This window comes from Hydra viridissima, unplaced genomic scaffold (genome assembly GCF_058129835.1).
Source record: "Hydra viridissima isolate aposymbiotic clone 2 unplaced genomic scaffold, HvirCarnegie_v1 scaffold_79, whole genome shotgun sequence".
In the NCBI taxonomy this organism is placed as follows: Eukaryota; Metazoa; Cnidaria; class Hydrozoa; order Anthoathecata; family Hydridae; genus Hydra; species Hydra viridissima.
This window is the reverse complement of record NW_028324353.1, coordinates 6,803-26,062: the sequence shown is the minus strand read 5'-3', so window position 1 is coordinate 26,062 and position 19,260 is coordinate 6,803. Positions and strand designations below refer to the sequence as shown.

The 19,260-nt window shown below is 34.6% G+C and overlaps 1 protein-coding gene across 1 annotated transcript; it reads left to right on the top strand.

The window, feature by feature from the left end:
* Nucleotides 1-12,785: 12,785 nt before the first annotated feature.
* LOC149875980 (uncharacterized) lies at nucleotides 12,786-15,773 on the top strand. The gene is made up of 4 exons (XM_090075925.1): nucleotides 12,786-14,632; nucleotides 14,866-14,931; nucleotides 15,191-15,247; nucleotides 15,406-15,773. The coding sequence occupies exons 1-4, from the start codon at nucleotides 12,862-12,864 to the stop codon at nucleotides 15,723-15,725; spliced, it is 2,214 nt and encodes a 737-aa protein (XP_089932051.1). The 5' UTR covers nucleotides 12,786-12,861; the 3' UTR covers nucleotides 15,726-15,773.
* Nucleotides 15,774-19,260: the final 3,487 nt, after the last annotated feature.

The following is a 19,260-nucleotide window of genomic DNA, read 5'->3' as shown; positions in this document are numbered from 1 at the left end:
TATGTTGTTGGTTTTTTATGCAGCCTAACTTTAGCTACATCTATTTTTCATTTTACGTTTGTCTTATATTTTATTTTATCTTTTTGTGTTCTGTGATGTCAAGCTACATAAGCTAATGTTAAAAGAGGAAAGCTGCGCTAACCTTTCTTTGAAAAACTATTCGAAATCTATTTTTGAGATAATCTAGATTTAAAAGAGGAACACTACGCTAATTTTGCTTTGAAAAAACTCTCGAAAACTAACTTATTCGATAGAGATAGCACACAAATTTAAAAAATTGTATCTACTCATCCACTTCTTCTACAGCAAAGTACTGAGGCTTTTTATGCACTTTTATTCTCTAACATACCTATATTTGCGCAAAGGATTTTATTTAACTCAATGTAAACATACATAGAAGAGTATTGTTACCCGTTTGTTTTATGCAGCCTAACTTTAGTTTCATCTATACATTATATTGCGTTTACCTTATATTTTATCTTGCCTTTGTTAGTTTTGTGTTTTGTTATGTCAAGCTTCATAATCTAATCTTAAAAGGGGAAAACTGCGCTAACTTTTCTTTGAAAAAGTACTCAAAAAGGACCTAAATCGATATAGATAGCTCACAATTTTAAAAAGTTGCATATAGTCATCTTCTTCTTCAGCAAAGTATCGAGGCTTTTTATGGATTTTTACTCTAACTTTCCTATATTTGCGCAAAGGACATTATTTAATTCAACTTAAACATGCCTAGTAGATTATTATGTTGTTGGTTTTTTATGCAGTCTAAACTTTGTTACATCTATATTTTACGATTAACTTATATTTTATCTTGCCTTTTTGAGCTTTGTGTTCTGTGATGTCAAGCTACATAGTCTAAACATAAAAGAGGAAAACTACGCTAAACTTGCTTTGAAAAACTATTCAAAAACTACCTTTAACAAAGTAGCGAGGCTTTTCATGCACTTTTACTCTCTAACATACCTACATTTGCGCAAAGGATTTTATTTAATTCAATTTAAACATGCCTAGTAGATTATTATGTTGTTGGTTTTTTATGCAGCCTAACTTTAGTTTCATCTATATTATGTTTTAGGTTTATCATATATTTTATCTTTTCTTTTTGAGTTTTGAGTTTTGTGATGCCAAGCAACTTAAGCTAAACTTAAAAGTGGAATGCTACGCTAACCTTTCTTTGAAAATCTATTCATAAACTACCCTAGACAAAAGCTAGATTTAAAAGAGGAAAACTACACTATTTTTACTTTGAAAAAACTTTCGAAAACTACCTTAATCGATAGAGATAGCACACGATTTTAAAAAATTGCATATAGTCATCCACTACTTCTGCAGCAAAGTAGCGAGGCTCTTTATGCACTTTTTCTCACTAGTTTGCTTATATTTACGCAAAGGAATTCATTTAATTCAATCCAAACATATATAGAAGATTATTATGTTACGATTTTTTTTTTCTTTTATGCAGCCTAACATTTATTTCACCTACATTTTATTTTACGATTAACTTTTATATTACCTTTCCTTTTAGTGTTTTGTGTTTTGTGATGTCAAGCTACATAAGCCAAACTTTAAAGAGGAAAACTACGCTAAGCTTTCTTTGAAAAACTATTCAAAAACTACCTTAAACAAAGTAGCGAGGCTTTTTATGCACTTTTACTCTCTAACATACCTACATTTGTGCATAGGGTTTTATTAGATTCTAGTAGGTTATTACGTTGTTGTTTTTTTATGCAGTCTAACTTTAGCTTCATCTATATTTTATTTTACGTTTATCTTATATTTTATTTTGTCTTTTTGAATTTTGTGTTTTGTGATGTCAAGCTACATAAGCTAAACTTAAAAGAGGAAAGCTACGCTAACCTTTCTTTGAAAAGCTGTTCAAAAACTACCTTAGACATAATCTAGATTTAAAAGAGAAAGACTACGCTATTTTTGCTTTGAAAAATCTTTCGAAAACTACCTTAATCGATAGAGATAGCACAGGATTTTAAAAAGTTGTATCTAGTCATCCACTTCTTTCACAGCAAAGTAGCGAGGCTTTCTATGCGCTTTTACTCTCTAACATACCTATTTTTGCGCAAAGGATTTTATTTAATTCAATTTAAACATGCCTAGTAGATTATTATGTTGTTGGTTTTTTATGCTGCCTAACTTTAGCTACATCTATTTTTCATTTTACGTTTGTCTTATATTTTATTTTATCTTTTTGTGTTCTGTGATGTCAAGCTACATAAGCTAATGTTAAAAGAGGAAAGCTGCGCTAACCTTTCTTTGAAAAACTATTCGAAATCTATTTTTGAGATAATCTAGATTTAAAAGAGGAACACTACGCTAATTTTGCTTTGAAAAAACTCTCGAAAACTACCTTATTCAATAGAGATAGCACACAAATTTAAAAAATTGTATCTACTCATCCACTTCTTCTTTTTATGGATTTTTACTCTCTTATTTACCCAAATTTGCGCAAAGGACTTTACTTAATTCAACTTAAACATGTCTAGTAGATTATTAAGTTGTTTGTTTTTTATGCAGCCTAACTTTAGTTTCATTTATATTTTATTTTACGTTTATCTGATACTTTATCTTGTCTTTTTGTGTGTTGTTTTGTCAAGCTACATAAGCTAAACTTAAAAGTGGAAAAGTACGCTAACCTTTCTTTGAAAATCTATTCAAAAACTGCCTTAGACATAAGCTAGATTTAAAAGAGGAAGACTACGCTATTTATGCTTTTAAAAAACTTTCGAAAAATACCTTAATCCATTGAGGTAGTGCACGAATTTACAAAGTTGTATCTAGTCATCCACTTCTTCTATAGCAAAGTAGCGAGGCTTTTTATGCACTTTTGCGTTCTAATTTATCTCTGTTTACGCATATGGTTTTTGTTTATTTCTATGTAATGATATACAAAAGAGTATTTTGTTAAAGATTATGCTGCAGGAGCTGCGTAAAAAAACTCTGGCGACCTTTCCTTAAGAAAAAAGCAACTGAAAGACATGTGCGCCTTAGAAAATTCAAATCGCGATTCACCAAATTAAAAGACGAAAAGAACGACCTTTAAAAGCTCTCACTAGACATTTGTGTTTATGATAGGCAATGCAGTTTTTGATTTTATGCAGCCTAACATTTGTTTCATCTATATCTTATTTTACGTTTATCTTATACTTTATCTTGCCTTTTTGAGTTTAGTATTTTGTGATGTCATGCTAAATAAACTATACTTTGCTAATTTTTATTTGAAAAAATATTCAAAAACTACCTGAATTATAAGCTAGATCTAAAGGAGGAAAACTACGCTAACTTTTCTTTAAAAAAAATATTTAAAAACTACCTTAAACATAAGCTATATCCAAAAGAGGAAAACTATGCTAACTTTTCTTTAAAAAAATATTTAAAAACTACCTTAAACATAAGCTAGATCTAAAAGAGGAAAACTACGCTAACTTTTCTTTGAAAAAATACTCAAAAACTACCTTAAACATAAGCTAGATCTAAAAGAGGAAAACTACGCTAACTTTTCTTTGAAAAAATACTCAAAAACTACCTTAAACATAAGCTAGATCTAAAAGAGGAAAACTACGCTAACAATTCTTTGAAAAAATATTCGAAAACTACCTTTAAACATGATTTAGATTTAATAGATGAAAACTACGCTAACATTTCTTTGAAAAAACATTCAAAAACTACCTTTAAACATGATTTAAATTTAATAGATGAAAACTACGCTAACATTTCTTTGAAAAAACATTCAAAAACTACCTTTAAACATGATTTAAATTTAAAAAAGGAAAACTACGCTAACATTTCTTTGAAAAAATATTCAAAAAGTACCTTAATCGAAAGAGATAGCACACGAAATTAAAAAGTTGCATTTAGTCATCCGTTTCTTCTTCATCAAAGTAGCGAGGCGTTTATGCACTTTTTATTCTCTAAGTTATCTCTACTTACGCAAATGGCTTTTGTTTATTTCAATGTAAAACTTTTCAAAAGAGTATTTTGTTAAAGATTATGCTGCAGGGGCTGTGTAAGAAAACTCTGGTGACCTTTCTTTAAGAAAAAGCAACTAAAGTAGATGTGCGCCTAAGAAAATCCAAATTGCGATTCACTAAATTAAAAGACATATACAACAAACTTTAAAAGTGAAACTATTTTTACAAGCGTATTTGGTAAAGATGAAATGTTCTTATGACATTTTAACGTTACGAAAGGGATTTTCTTCTGTTCAAATATTTATTACAATTTAAAGTGTTAAATAATGTTACAGAAACGACCTAAAACGCCTGTTGTATTAATTTAAACGAACAAAATAGATAAAAAAAAAGAAAAACTATCATTAAAAAAAAAAAAGTAAAAAAAGAAAAGAAATAGAAGTTGAGGAAAAATAAAAATAAGAACTTCTAACAAAGAGCTCTTCTTTTTATTTTTCAGATTTTAGATGCTTAATTCCTTGAATGAAAAGTTGAACTGATGACTCACTACTAAGGTTGTTCCTAGCCTTCCGTTCTCAAACTAGGCCATTCTGAGAGGCTGTTTGATTAAGTACCGTTGATAGTAGTATCGCACGTAAGAGACTTCTAAAACTCTGATTATTATTAATTCCTGGAATGAAGAGATGACTTCATACTCACTAACGAGGTTGTTCTTAGCCATCCGTTCTTAAACTAAGCAAAACAGTGAAGTTGTTTGATTAAGTATCACAGTTTGCTGATTTGCACATGCACCATTGCCGAAACTGTGATGCTTGGTTCCTTGATTGGATTGAAGAAGCTCATCACCATGCATTTTACAAGCTGTCCGTTGTTATGTTTTGCAATTCAGTGGTTCTGTTTTGCAATTCATTTTCTGTTTGTTTAAGTATCATCGATGGTGGTGTCGTGCATGCAAACTTTCCGAAACTCTGATGCTTGTTTTTCTTGAATGGAGAGATGAGCTTATACTTTAGGTGACTTTTAAAACTGCAGTAATTAGTGCCTCGAATGGAAAAACGAACTCATTCATTACAGACCAAGGTTGTTCCTGGCCATCCGTTAACATATTAGGCAACAGTACAGCGAAGCTGTTTGTTTTACAAGCTTTTGTCGTTTCGAGAAATCACTACATTAAGCATTCGATGGTGATACACGACTGATGGCCAGGTTCTGATTTTCGAATGAAAAGAAGAGTCGCATCCGACCACCGGTCGGCTTTCGACGCAAAACAGCTGTACACACTCGTCCAACGATCCAGTGACTAACTGTTGCAACGAGAAAGTTAGCTTTATTTGTCGTGCAGATTGTCCGCTTTGACGTAAAATGCTAGAAATTTGCTGAACGCTCGGTTTGCGCCGCCCAAGAGTCATTCTGTTTCTGCGTTGCCAGCGTCTGTCGGCTAAATACAACTGTAGACTCCGCGCAAGCTTTTTCACCGCAAAAGTTGTACAGAGCCACACCGAAGGCTAAAATCGACTTTAAGGTCGAAGGTTAAAATCGACCCTAGAGGTTTGAAAACGACGTCACGAAATTTTCAAGACATCATCGAAGAAAATTACGGCGGCCAGATGCAACTCTTAGTACTAACTCTACTAATCTTAGTACGTTAAGCATTCCAGTCGAGAGATCAGACGTTTTTTCGTCACCTAAGAGACCGGCCGATGCGTTTGCGACGCTGCGGAAAGAAAGAAGATGGCAAACCACAGGGTTGTTACCGTAACAAACCTCCGTGAGTACCTCCATCTCGAGTGGCTTTTGAAGAAACGTTCGTTTTAAACTCAAAGGGATGGTTGTTAAAGCTCACAAACGCCTGGTTAACGATTTTCTAACGGCAGACACCGTGTTTACAATGGATACAGACCGATTAACTGAGCCCAAAGCGCAAGATCTATCAGAAAACTCCTCTAGGTCGATGCAACGAGACGACTAGACACGTGCGTCTAAAGGCATTTTACAATTGAAGGACGCCCCTCGTGGGCCCTTTAACCTTAACACTAAACTCCTGCTTGATATCCTCGTCCCCAGGTTTCCAAACCGTAACCCCAACCCCCTCTAATCCTAACCCCCTTACCCTCTAACTCTCCCCCCTCAAAAAAACAAAAAACATAAAAAAGCAAACAAAACGAAAAAAAAACTTGCTTCCCTCCTCACTTTTAGCTCTAGGATGCAACACCTTTTTGCCGCCCTCCGCTAGAAGGGAGTAGGGAGTAACGAAAGCTTGACATCAAAGTAGCGTTTCGTATGAGATTTGTTTGCCAAAATTTGAGCGTTTTTAAAAAAGCCAAGACTTCGTCAGAGGGGTTTCTTCTTTTCTCCTAAAGCTATCGATCGATTAAAAAGCTCAAAGCAAAGAAATTCAAAACAAAATACAAAAACGGGAAGTTTTAGTTTCTGCACCACAAGCCAAGCACTAGTTCAAACTGGAGATAATAAAAGGAAATCGAATGATCTCACTTCTCAAACCACTGAGCTGCCATTGGTCGGCAGTCTCTTGTTTGGAGACCATTGAGCTGCCATTGGTTGGCTGTTTAATCGTTGCGATTGGTCGGCAGTTTTATCGTTGGAGACCATTGAGAGATATAAAAGGAATTTTTTTTTTGAGCACAACATTAAACGTTAAATCGTTAGATGTTGTTATAAAGGCACCATTAGAATGCGATGTCCTCAAATATTTTCCTCGATATTTTAATAAGTAAACAAAAACAAAACTAAGTCTTGCAACTGGCGAAAACTTTCAATAAGCAAACAAAGCAACAACTTTCCTTTCGAGTTTTTTACATTTTAAACAAAAGACAAACAAAGAAAAAAAAAAAACAAACAAAAACAAAAACAAAAACAAAAAAACAAAACAAAAACAAAACAGAAAAGGGAGAATGAGTGAGTCGACTGATTTCGCTCAACTGTCTTAAACGAGAAGTCATAAACGTTTGCTTGTGCCAGCAAGTTGCAAATTAAGTTGTAAATGAACTGCACCGCAAAAGCTTAACCACAGTTTATTAAGCATATTAAGCCTTTGCTGACATGTTAAGACATTTTAAGCCTTTGCTATTATCATGAGGCTTTTGCTCCACGAGCCAAAAAAGTACGCTAGAGTTGACAAACTGCATCGCGGTCGAAAAGTGTAATTACGCCAACACTTTTATCCGTTTTAAGCATTTCGTTTTCGCACGAACAACAATTAAAGCAGCTCGTTGAGCTTAACGACGTTCGTATTTTTTTTCGAAGCCAAAACTTCGGCTATAAGTAGAATGAAGAGGCACTTCGAAAAACAACAAAGCTGTTCGCAGTCGATAGCAACGAGCGACAACATCTCTGCGAGTCTGGCATCAAGGTAAACAGTTTTTTTTTACATTTTCATTTGTAAGTGCCACTTTTGTGTACATTATGTATTCAAAAATTTCTTGCTGACGCTAGATTTTTCGTTTTCAATGAACAACAGTTGCAACCTCTAGTCGTTTGCTAAAACAGCTTGCTAGGACAACCAAATCAATCATATGTTGTGAAAATTTCTTTTTGTTCAACTGACTAAGGAAGATCGAGCGAACGCTTTTTTTTTTATAACTTGTTTGTATCATATTGCTATTAAGAAAACAGCGTTGTGTATACTAAACGTGACATAATTGGCAATTATCCGTAACTAAAAATAAGATAGAAATTACAAACTTGATACCATATTTTAATTACTCTAACAAAACTAGACGTCATCGCGTGAGAAAATAAATGTTCATAACACATAACCTATTTTTTTGTTTTTTTTTTCTTCTCTTTTTTCCTTTTAATCTCTTTTCTTTCGTCCAAAAAGCGTTTTGATTTTTGCCTCGCCACAAGCGATGAAATCGATAAAAAAACCTGCTCGGACATTCTCAATTCTCAACAACAAAAGCAATCAAAGTTCTAGCTCTCGAGCACGTGCGCCGACAGGTTGATGAAACCGTTCAAATATGCTCGATCGCTAGAATTTAAAGAAAGAAACAAGCCAGAAACAAACCAAAATAAAAAAAACAAAAACAAAAATGGACATCTTTAGAACGCTTAAATTTTATAAAATATTTTCCTCTGCGTTTTTAACCAGCTAAACTGTCGTAAAGTTTTTTCGGTGCAGTTCATTTAAAAAACTTAGTTTTCAACTTTTAAACGTTTTAGACTTCTCGTTTAAGGCAGTCGAAAGAAATGAGTCGACTCACTCTCTCTCTCCCTATTCGGTTTTGTTTTTGTTTATTTGTTTTTGTTTTTTCTTCGTTTGCCTTCGTTTGCCTTTGTTTGCTTTTGGAAAAGTTGTCGCCATGCGAGACTTAGTTTTTTTTTTTTTTTGCTCAAATTGAGCACAAGTGAGTTTCTAGTCTTGAAAGTGTGCAAAGTGTGGGCCAATCTGGTGGCTGGAGTGATGACACGTGAATGCTGGAAATTCCAGACTTTGAGCGGATTCAGCGTACATAGAAAGAAAATGTAGCATTCACGTGGGTCTCTCCTAAGCGTGCCATTGGTCGGTCTGCTGTCCTTAAGTACCCCCCTCCCCCCCCTCAACGTCACGTTTGCTCAACTTTCTCGGTCTTTGGCGCCCAGAGAAAGCTTGAGGAAGGATAAAAAATGGCGAGGTTTCGGTACTGCGTTTTCTGTTTTTCTTATTTGTTTTTGTTTGTTTGCTTGTTTGTTTGTTTGTTTGTTTGTTAATTTTTTTAATTTTTTTTTTTTTGTTTGTTTGTTTCGTTCGTTTGTTTGTTTGTTTGTTTCGTTTGCTTCGTTTGTTTTGTGATGTTTTGTTTTCCCTTCTTGATGGCACAAAACAGAAGCAAACAAGACTTTCGGTTATATTCGGTTATATTCGGTTCAATAAAAGTTTGTTGGTTTCTGCACAACAACAACAACAACCACAACAACAAAAGTCCCTCTGTCCCTCAAAAGCAGTTTCTCCTCTGTCCTAAAGAAGAGCCTCTTTGTAATCGATCTTGTCTGAATGCAGCTCTCCTTTTGCCTACAGGTTTTTATTCCAACCCTTTTGTTGTTGTTAGTGCCATGTTGTTGTTATTGTTATACTCTGTAAAAGCAGTTGTTGCTGTTGTACTTGTTTGTTGTTTCTAAAGACACTGTTGTTGCTGCTGTTAGCGCTGTTAGTAATCACCCACTTGGCTTGTATTTTTGTTTCTTGTTTTTGTTTTTTGTTTTATTTATAAACACTCTCTGAGTAAGTGATGCTGTTGCTGTTGTTGTTGTTACAGTTGCAATGAGTGTTTGTTAATGTTCCCCCACTTGGCTTGTACTTTTGTTTTCTGTTTTGTTTTGTTTTTTTTTTGTTTTTGTTTTTTTTTTCTCAACACTCTCTGAGTAAGTGATGCTGTTGCTGTAGTCGTTGTTATAGTTGCAATGAGTGTTTGTTAATGTTCACCAACTTGGCTTGTTTATAATCTATTTTATTTTATCAACACTCTCTGAGTCAGTGATGGTGTTGCTGTTGCTGTTGTCGTTATTATGCTTGCAATGGGAGTTGTTACTGTTCACCCACTTTGCTTGTTTTGTTTTTATTTCTTTATTTTATCAACACCCTTTGAGCCAGTGATGCTGTTGCTGTTGTTGTTGTTATAGTTGCAATGAGTGTTGTTAATGTTCACCCACTTTGCTTGTGTTTTTGTTTTTGTTTATCAACACCCTTTGTGTCAGTGATGCTGTTGCTGTTGTTCTTATTACAGTTGCAATGAGTGTTTGTTAATGTTCACCAACTTGGCTTGTTTATAATCTATTTTGTTTTATCAACACTCTCTGAGTCAGTGATGCTGATGCTGTTGTTGTTATTGTGCTTGCAATAAGTGTTGCTAATGTTCACCCACTTTGCTTGTTTTGTTTGTGCTTTTGTTTTTGTTTATCAACACCCTTTGAGTCACTGATGCTGTTGCTGTTGGTGTTATTATAGTTGCAATGAGTGTTAATGTTCACCCACTTTGCTTGCTTTGTTTGTTTGTTGCTTTTTTTTTTTATCAACACCCTGCGAGTTAGTGATGCTGTTGCTGCTTTTGTCATTTTACTTGTATTTATAGTTGTTACTGTTCAGCCACTTTGCTTGTTTTTTAATCTGTTTTATTTTATCACCACTCTCTGAGTCAGTGATGATGTTGCTGATGCTGTTGTTGTTATTTTACTTGCAATGATAGCTGTTACTGTTCAGCCACTTTGCTTGTTTTGTTTGTTTGTTTGTTTGTTTTTTTTATCAATATCCTCTGAGTAAGTGATGCTGTTGCTGTTGTTGTTGTTATAGTTGCAATGAGTGTTTGTTAATGTTCCCCCTGGCTTGTACTTCTGTTTTCTGTTTTGTTTTGTTTTGTTTTTTTTGTTGTTTTTTTTCTCAACACTCTCTGAGTAAGTGATGCTGTTGCTGTAGTCGTTGTTATAGTTGCAATGAGTGTTTGTTAATGTTCACAAACTTGGCATGTTTATAATCTATTTTATTTTATCAACACTCTCTGAGTCAGTGATGCTGATGCTGTTGTTGTTATTATGCTTGCAATAAGTGTTGTTAATGTTCACCCACTCTGCTTGTTTTGTTTGTGCCTTTGTTTTTGTTTATCAACACCCTTTGAGTCACTGATGCTGTTGCTGTTGGTGTTATTATAGTTGCAATGAGTGTTAATGTTCACCCACTTTGCTTGCTTTATTTGTTTGTTGCTTTTTTTTTTATCAACACCCTGCGAGTTAGTGATGCTGTTGCTGCTTTTGTCATTTTACTTGTATTTATAGTTGTTTACTGTTTAGCCACTTTGCTTGTTTTTTAATCTGTTTTATTTTTATCACACTCTCTGAGTCAGTGATGATGTTGCTGATGCTGTTGTTGTTATTTTACTTGCAATGATAGCTGTTACTGTTCAGCCACTTTGCTTGTTTTTTTTTTGTTTTTGTTTTGTTTGTTTGTTTGTTTGTTTTTTTATATATCCTCTGAGTTAGTGATGCTGTTGTTGTTATTATGCTTTCAATGAGAGCTGTTACTGTTCACCCACTTTGTTTGTTTATAATCTGTTTTTATTTTATCAACACTCTCTGAGTCAGTGATGCCTGATGCTGATGCTGTTGTTGTTATTATGCTTGCAGTGAGAGTTGTTACTGTTCACCCACTTTGCTTGCTTATTGTCTATTTTATTTTGTCAACACTCTCTGAGTCAGTGATGCTGATGCTGATGCTGTTGTTGTTATTATGCTTGCAATGAGAGTTGTTACTGTTCACCCAATTTGCTTGTTTTGTTTTTTTATTTGTTTTTTTGTTTGTTTTTGTTTTGCTTGTTTTTTTTTATCAATACCCTCTGAGTCAGTGATGCTGTTGCTGTTGTTGTTGTTGTTGTTATAGTTGCAATGAGTGTTTGTTAATGTTCCCCCACTTGGCTTGTACTTTTGTTTTCTTTTTTGTTATGTCAACACTCTCTGAGTCAGTGATGCTGATGCTGTTGTTATTATGCTTGCAATGAGAGTTGTTACTGTTGTAGTTATGTCTGTCATTTGTCCTTGTTAGCAAGTTCTATTTGCCCTCTCTTGCCTTTTTCAACACAGTTTCTTTCTTTGAGTCATATGGTTGCGAGATCCTCTCAAACTCCATCTCTTTATTTATTTGTTTCTTTTTTTTTTTTTTTTTTCTCATTCTCCTTCTCATAATAGCAATCACTGCTGCCACCATGCATGTAATGCTAGTTGCTCTCATTCTTTTTCATTTGCTAGTGGAAACTTTGTTTCTTCTTGTTGCTCTCTTTTCTTTCTTTTTTCTCTTTTGCAGAGGATTCGAAAAAACACAGCTCTTCCCTGCAGTTGTAAACATTCCAGGATTCCAGGATGCAGGCAGAAGAAAAACACTCTCACTAACTGTCTTCTTTTTTTTAGCATAAACCGTTGCAAACAAACACCTGAACATGTCTTCTTCACAAGAAAACAACACTGTTGTTGCCCCTTCTCCGAACTCTAAAGCGAAAAAAAAGAAAAGAAGGCAGTCACAAGAACAGAGAGACTTAAAGCTCAAAAACAAAGTCAGGGCCGCATTAGTTGCAGCGTGTGGCTCCGTAAACAGGGTTGTACCTTTCTATGGTACCAAGAAGAGGTACGCTGTTAGCTGTCCGATGCCTTTGTGCAAACATTCCTCCACAAGCATTAAAAGACACTTGACTAAAAAAGATCATTCTTGGACTTTGGATGAAGCTTCCATCTTTTACTCTGCAATGGTCAGGAAGTTTCAGCATGCTCGTCTCGAACGCAAGTCCGGCTGTCCAAAACCTTACCCCTGTTTGCAATGTTGGAAGTATTACGACCGACTGGACATACACTTGAAAGAGACTCATTTCTACGATTCCAAGACGATCAAACAAAAGATTGCAGAGGCAAAGCGATACGACAACGACAAGCTCTATGTCCCTCAATTTATTCGACCTGCCTTCTTTGGTATTAAGCCAGTAGCTGAACAAGCGTCTGCATCAGGCTCTGCATCCTCTGCTCCTGGGCCTTCCTCCTCTTTTTCTTCTCCGGTTCTTTCCTCTGATCCTCTTTTAAGCTTGCCCTCATCAGTTGCTGGTTCGTCCGAGGCTCCTTCTGCAAACCACTGCACCTCTGTAGAAAACAAAGAGCTGAACACCGAATCCGTCCTAGACTCTGATTTTAATTCCTTAAAGCACTTGGTTTCCAACTCCTCCGTCTTGACAGAAGATAAGAGACTCTTGTTTCAGCTGGACAAAGATGCTTTTCACTTTTATTACCAGTCAGCAGATGAGCTCTTCAGAGATTTTGAAAAGTGGCTTGTGGTAGCCAACAACAACACTTTGTCACAAGCAAAGATCTACAAAAATGCATTGTTGAAATATTGACATGTTGTGACAGCACGCTGACGCTGCACCCGAACGCTCTCACCAATTCCAACGTTTTGGAGGATAGATACTTTTCCATGCACTTTAAAAACATTCAGCTCAATTCCAAGCTGAGTGAACTTGACCAAACAAAAGCCATGTCTTGTCACACGTTGTACAACCGCCTTGTCTACCTTTGTCTCCTGTTTCGTTTCAGTGAAGCCAGGAATGTCTATTTCGGACTTTCTCATGAGGCCATCCGACGTTTGCGCTGCAAGGTGGAGGAGTTACAAAAAGTGCTGAGGCCCTTTCGTTCTTTGAGGAGGAGCCTTGTGAAAAGCAAAAAATGCATCAACATCATCAATGTCAGTTTGCTGAACGAATATGGCAAGTCTGCATACGTAAGACAGTTAGTGGAATCGATTAGAAAGCCGTCTCTTACACCGACTAGAGACAATGCTGTGTCTCTACGAAACCATCTTCTGCTCTCTGTCACTGTAATTAACAGTTTAAGAAAATCTAACATTGCTCTTTTAAACATTAGAGACTACATGGCTGCTGAGAAGAGTGAGTGTGGATATTGCATTGTGCAAGAGCGCTACAAAACAGCATACAAGTACGGAGCCAAAAACATTCTAGTGCCGAACGACTTGAAAGTGTTGATCGATATTTATTTGCTGAGATACAGAGACCTTCTTGTCAACGACTCTCACTACATGGCTGCAGACACCAAGACTGTTTTGGAGTTGAGCGACTGCTACAGGCCCCTTTTTCCATCGATGAGACCCAACAAAGACGAATGTGTGACACTCGGTGCAACTAGAGTGCCTGTTTACCAGATGGGTTCCTCTGCTATCTCCTCTTGCCTGACGTCCTGCTTCAGAAAAAGCCAAGTAAACATTCCCATGAAGCGTCTTACTCCCACTTGCATTCGCGGTTCGATAGCCACTTACTTTGCCAACAACAGCAAAGAAGATCGCGAGCGGTTTGCTACACTCTACATGAAGCACAGCAGGAACACAATGGATAGCTTTTATGTGTCCCAGTGGAACGCTGCAGAGGAGTTGCGCTTTGCCCTGGGCATCGGACAGTCCTTCGGAGTCATAGAGTCTTTGACTGTTGAAAAGTCTGAGAGACCACCAAAGAAGGAGAAGGATGTGATGGACTGGCTCCAAACTAATGCAGAGGAGTACGGTTTTCATGAGGTTGAGGACATCTTTGAGGAAGATTTAGACTCCGGTTCTGACTCTGAAGAATGTGCTGCTACTTTCAGCTGTACCACAGTGGTTCCGTTTTCTCCAGCTGTAGAAAACAATGTTCCTTTAGAGGATAGCAACGACCATGCCGTAGATTTCTTGTGTGAACCTACCTCAACTCCTGTTTCGTCTGTTCCATCTGAACAAACAATCGCTGGTCCAGTTCTTGAACTATCCCCTGCTCTTGCACAACTAGTTCCTAACGAACAAGCTGTTTGTATGGATGTAGATCAGACTCTAGCTGTTCCTGTTGGCACAGCTTGTTCTCCTCTTGCATTAACATTATTTCCTGATGAACCGGATTTTATTGAACACCATGCAAAACTTTCTCCAGTTTACTTTAATGAGCAAGTGGTTGCCAAACCTGTTTCTGCTTCTCCTTCTCAGCAAGTCGCTTTCTGTCCTTCAAAAGAGGTCTTTTCTGTTCCTCTGACTCCTAGCCTTGTTGCTTTTCAGCAAACATTGGCCAAACCCAGTTTGTTTCTTTCATCTGATCCAGTTTCAGCTGTTCCTGTCCAACAGGCTGGTACTGTTCTTGCAAAGCAGCTCTCACCTTATGCTGTTCAATCTGTTGGTAGCCTATTTAGCCAAAGTCTTGCCTCTACATCCAGAGGTAAATTCTTTTTGATTTTTGATTTTTGATTTTTATGCAAATCTCAACACGCTTTCAAAAAATGAAAATGCCCAAATCAACTCCTTGCCCTATTGTTATTGTTAGAGCTGTAAAAAAAACAAAACAAAACAAAAAAACAACACAGAAGTGTGTATGTATTTGTTGCAGGACTAATTCTGTGATTGCTTAAATGTTTATACAAGTGAATGATACTAAAACTGATTATGTTTTAGAAGTAAAAGATCCAAGAAGAAAAAAAATCAAGTTGGAAATGCCATCTTTCACTCAAGAACTCATCGGTAATGTAAAACCTAATTTATACAAAGATATATAAACACAAACCTCTTCTTGCACAATTTCAGATGGTTAACTGTTAACAAAAACTAGCCATCATTGCTAAGTGCACTTTTAGAAAGTTGTGTCTACCCGATTTCTAATGATGAAGTTAGAAACATCACCGTTAGAAATCATGCACAGCTTGTTATCATCTCTAACACTTAGAAACTGTTGATGGTTTTTATGAATTAGAAAAATGAACATGGTTTTATTTTATTTCAGGATCAACTCAGCCAAGAACAAAGGAAAACAAAGCAGAAGTTAGCCAATGCCATTTAGGTAATCTTTCAAAAACCAGTTATTGCTATCAGTGCAAACAATAAGGTCAACAAAAAAAAAATAAATAAAAAAACAGAATAAATCTTGTCTTACTTCAGAACCAAATGAATATTTGATTTAATCACTTTGTGTTATGACTTGAGTTTGTAAAATTTTAGATGAAATAGTTGAAGAGCTGAATGCTTGCCCTGGCCACAACGAATGGTTCAACACCAGAAGTTTTCCACGATGTGCAGCTTTGGTGTTGGCATACATCTTGCAAGACGTGTTTACAGATGTAAGCTCAAGTTGCTCGTACAAAGATTACCTTGGCATCTTGGCAAATCATAGCAGTGACAAGCTCATTCATGTCTTGCAAAAGTACTCCTACCAAAGCCATATTAAAGACAAAATTAAAAACATGAAGCTAAAAATTCAAAAAGAGGGTAGTTTAGAAAAGTTTGTTCAATATGGCAATATCGTGAAACCATTTATGTAGTTTAGATAAGTTTGTTCAGTTTGGCAATAAAGATGGGCCTTTTGTGTAGTTTGTTTTATCTATGCTTTTGCAAATATTTTTATCTGTTTCGCTAAAGACATAATAAACAAGAAGTTCTGTTAAACTGTTCTCACATTTCTTATTTAAAGATAGTTCAAACTTTTTTTTATCTTTAAAAAAAAAAAAAAGAAGTCGTTTTGTTATTCTGTGAAAACTTTTAATAGAGTTGCATTTAGAATTACTTCTGATGTTTTTAAGAGTTTGTTAAAAAGCAAAATAATATTTCCTGTGATGTTAAACTGCATAAGTGAAATTTAAAAAAGGAAAACTGCTCCAACCATTTTTCGGAAAAAGAAATCAAAAAGTTCCTTATTTTAAAAGATCTAGACATCCATTTCTTCTTCAGCAAAATAGCGAGGCTTTTTTATGAACTCTTACTCTCTATTTTTTCATATCTTTACACAAAGGATTTTGTTTAGATCAATGTAAACATACATAGAAGTATATTATGTTTTTTTTTTTTTTTTTGTTTTTATGCAGTCTAACTTTTGTTTCACTTCTATTTTATTTTACGTTTATCTTGTATTTTATCATGCCTTATTGGTTTTTGCGTTTTGTGATGTCAAGCTGCGTAAGCTAAACTTAAAAGGGGAAAACTACGCTAACTTTTCTTTGAAAAAATATTCAAGAAGTACCTTAAACGAAAGAGAAAGCACACGAATCTTGCCATCCAATTCTTCTTCTGCAAAGTAGCGAGGCTTTTTATGTACTTTTGCTCTCTAATTTATCTCTATTTACGCAAAGGGTTTTATTTCAATGTAAACACGTATAAAAGAATACTTTGTTAAAAATAATGTTAAAGGAGTTGCGTAAAAAAAAACGTCTGAATAAAGTTTCTTTACAAAAAAAACAACTAAGAAACAAGCGCGCCTAAGAAAAACCAGATCGCGATTCACTAAGTCAAAAAACGAAAGAAACAAAGTTTAAAAGGTCTTTCTAGACAACAAATTCTATTTTTGGCAATGCAGTTTTTGTATTTATGCAACCTAACTTTTGTTTGACTTCTATTTTATTTTACGTTTACCTTGTATTTTATCTTGCCTTTTTGTGTTTTGTGATGTCAAGCTACATAATCTAAACTTAAAAGAAGGAAACTAGGCTAACTTTTCTAGTAGAATATTATGTTGTTGGTTTTGTATGCAGCCTAACTTTAGTTTCATCTATATTTTATTTTGCGTTTATCTTATATTTTATCTTGTCTTTTTGAGTTTTGTATTTTGTGATGTCAAGCTACATAATTTAAACTTAAAAGAAGAAAACTAGGCTAACTTTTCTTTGAAAAATTGTTCAAAAACTACCTTACACCGATAGAGATAGCTCACGAATTTAAAAAGTTGCATCTATTCATCTTCTTCTTCAGCAAAGTAAAGCTTTTTATGCACTTTTACTCTCTAACTTACCTATATTTGCGTAAAGGATTTTATTTAATTCAATTTAAACATAACTAGTAGAATATTATGTTGTTGGTTTTGTATGCAGCCTAACTTTAGTTTCATCTATATTTTATTTTGCGTTTATCTTATATTTTATCTTGTCTTTTTGAGTTTTATATTTTGTGATGTCAAGCTACATAAGCTAAACTTTAAAGAGGAAATTTACGCTAACCTGTCTTTGAAAAACTATTCAAAAACTACCTTTAACAAAGTAGCGAGGCTTTTTATGCGCTTTTACTCTCTAACATACCTATTTTTGCGCAAAGGATTTTATTTAATTCAATTTAAACATGCCTAGTAGATTATTATGTTGTTGGTTTTTTATGCAGCCTAACTTTAGCTACATCTATTTTTCATTTTACGTTTGTCTTATATTTTATTTTATCTTTTTGTGTTCTGTGATGTCAAGCTACATAAGCTAATGTTAAAAGAGGAAAGCTGCGCTAACCTTTCTTTGAAAAACTATTCGAAATCTATTTTTGAGATAATCTAGATTTAAAAGAGGAACACTACGCTAATTTTGCTTTGAAAAAACTCTCGAAAACTAACTTATTCGATAGAGATAGCACACAAATTTAAAAAATTGTATCTACTCATCCACTTCTTCTACAGCAAAGTACTGAGGCTTTTTATGCACTTTTATTCTCTAACATACCTATATTTGCGCAAAGGATTTTATTTAACTCAATGTAAACATACATAGAAGAGTATTGTTACCCGTTTGTTTTATGCAGCCTAACTTTAGTTTCATCTATACATTATATTGCGTTTACCTTATATTTTATCTTGCCTTTGTTAGTTTTGTGTTTTGTTATGTCAAGCTTCATAATCTAATCTTAAAAGGGGAAAACTGCGCTAACTTTTCTTTGAAAAAGTACTCAAAAAGGACCTAAATCGATATAGATAGCTCACAATTTTAAAAAGTTGCATATAGTCATCTTCTTCTTCAGCAAAGTATCGAGGCTTTTTATGGATTTTTACTCTAACTTTCCTATATTTGCGCAAAGGACATTATTTAATTCAACTTAAACATGCCTAGTAGATTATTATGTTGTTGGTTTTTTATGCAGTCTAAACTTTGTTACATCTATATTTTACGATTAACTTATATTTTATCTTGCCTTTTTGAGCTTTGTGTTCTGTGATGTCAAGCTACATAGTCTAAACATAAAAGAGGAAAACTACGCTAAACTTGCTTTGAAAAACTATTCAAAAACTACCTTTAACAAAGTAGCGAGGCTTTTCATGCACTTTTACTCTCTAACATACCTACATTTGCGCAAAGGATTTTATTTAATTCAATTTAAACATGCCTAGTAGATTATTATGTTGTTGGTTTTTTATGCAGCCTAACTTTAGTTTCATCTATATTATGTTTTAGGTTTATCATATATTTTATCTTTTCTTTTTGAGTTTTGAGTTTTGTGATGCCAAGCAACTTAAGCTAAACTTAAAAGTGGAATGCTACGCTAACCTTTCTTTGAAAATCTATTCATAAACTACCCTAGACAAAAGCTAGATTTAAAAGAGGAAAACTACACTATTTTTACTTTGAAAAAACTTTCGAAAACTACCTTAATCGATAGAGATAGCACACGATTTTAAAAAATTGCATATAGTCATCCACTACTTCTGCAGCAAAGTAGCGAGGCTCTTTATGCACTTTTTCTCACTAGTTTGCTTATATTTACGCAAAGGAATTCATTTAATTCAATCCAAACATATATAGAAGATTATTATGTTACGATTTTTTTTTTCTTTTATGCAGCCTAACATTTATTTCACCTACATTTTATTTTACGATTAACTTTTATATTACCTTTCCTTTTAGTGTTTTGTGTTTTGTGATGTCAAGCTACATAAGCCAAACTTTAAAGAGGAAAACTACGCTAAGCTTTCTTTGAAAAACTATTCAAAAACTACCTTAAACAAAGTAGCGAGGCTTTTTATGCACTTTTACTCTCTAACATACCTACATTTGTGCATAGGGTTTTATTAGATTCTAGTAGGTTATTACGTTGTTGTTTTTTTATGCAGTCTAA

What these genes read in the sequence shown, in the direction of transcription:
- LOC149875980 (XM_090075925.1), top strand. Translation starts at nt 12,862, where the DNA reads ATGCACTTTAAAAACATTCAGCTCAATTCCAAGCTGAGTGAACTTGAC. An exon ending in TCTTGCCTCTACATCCAGAG is followed by an intron (nt 14,633 to 14,865) that starts GTAAATTCTTTT and finishes ATTATGTTTTAG; the next exon opens with AAGTAAAAGATCCAAGAAGA. An exon ending in TTTCACTCAAGAACTCATCG is followed by an intron (nt 14,932 to 15,190) that starts GTAATGTAAAAC and finishes ATTTTATTTCAG; the next exon opens with GATCAACTCAGCCAAGAACA.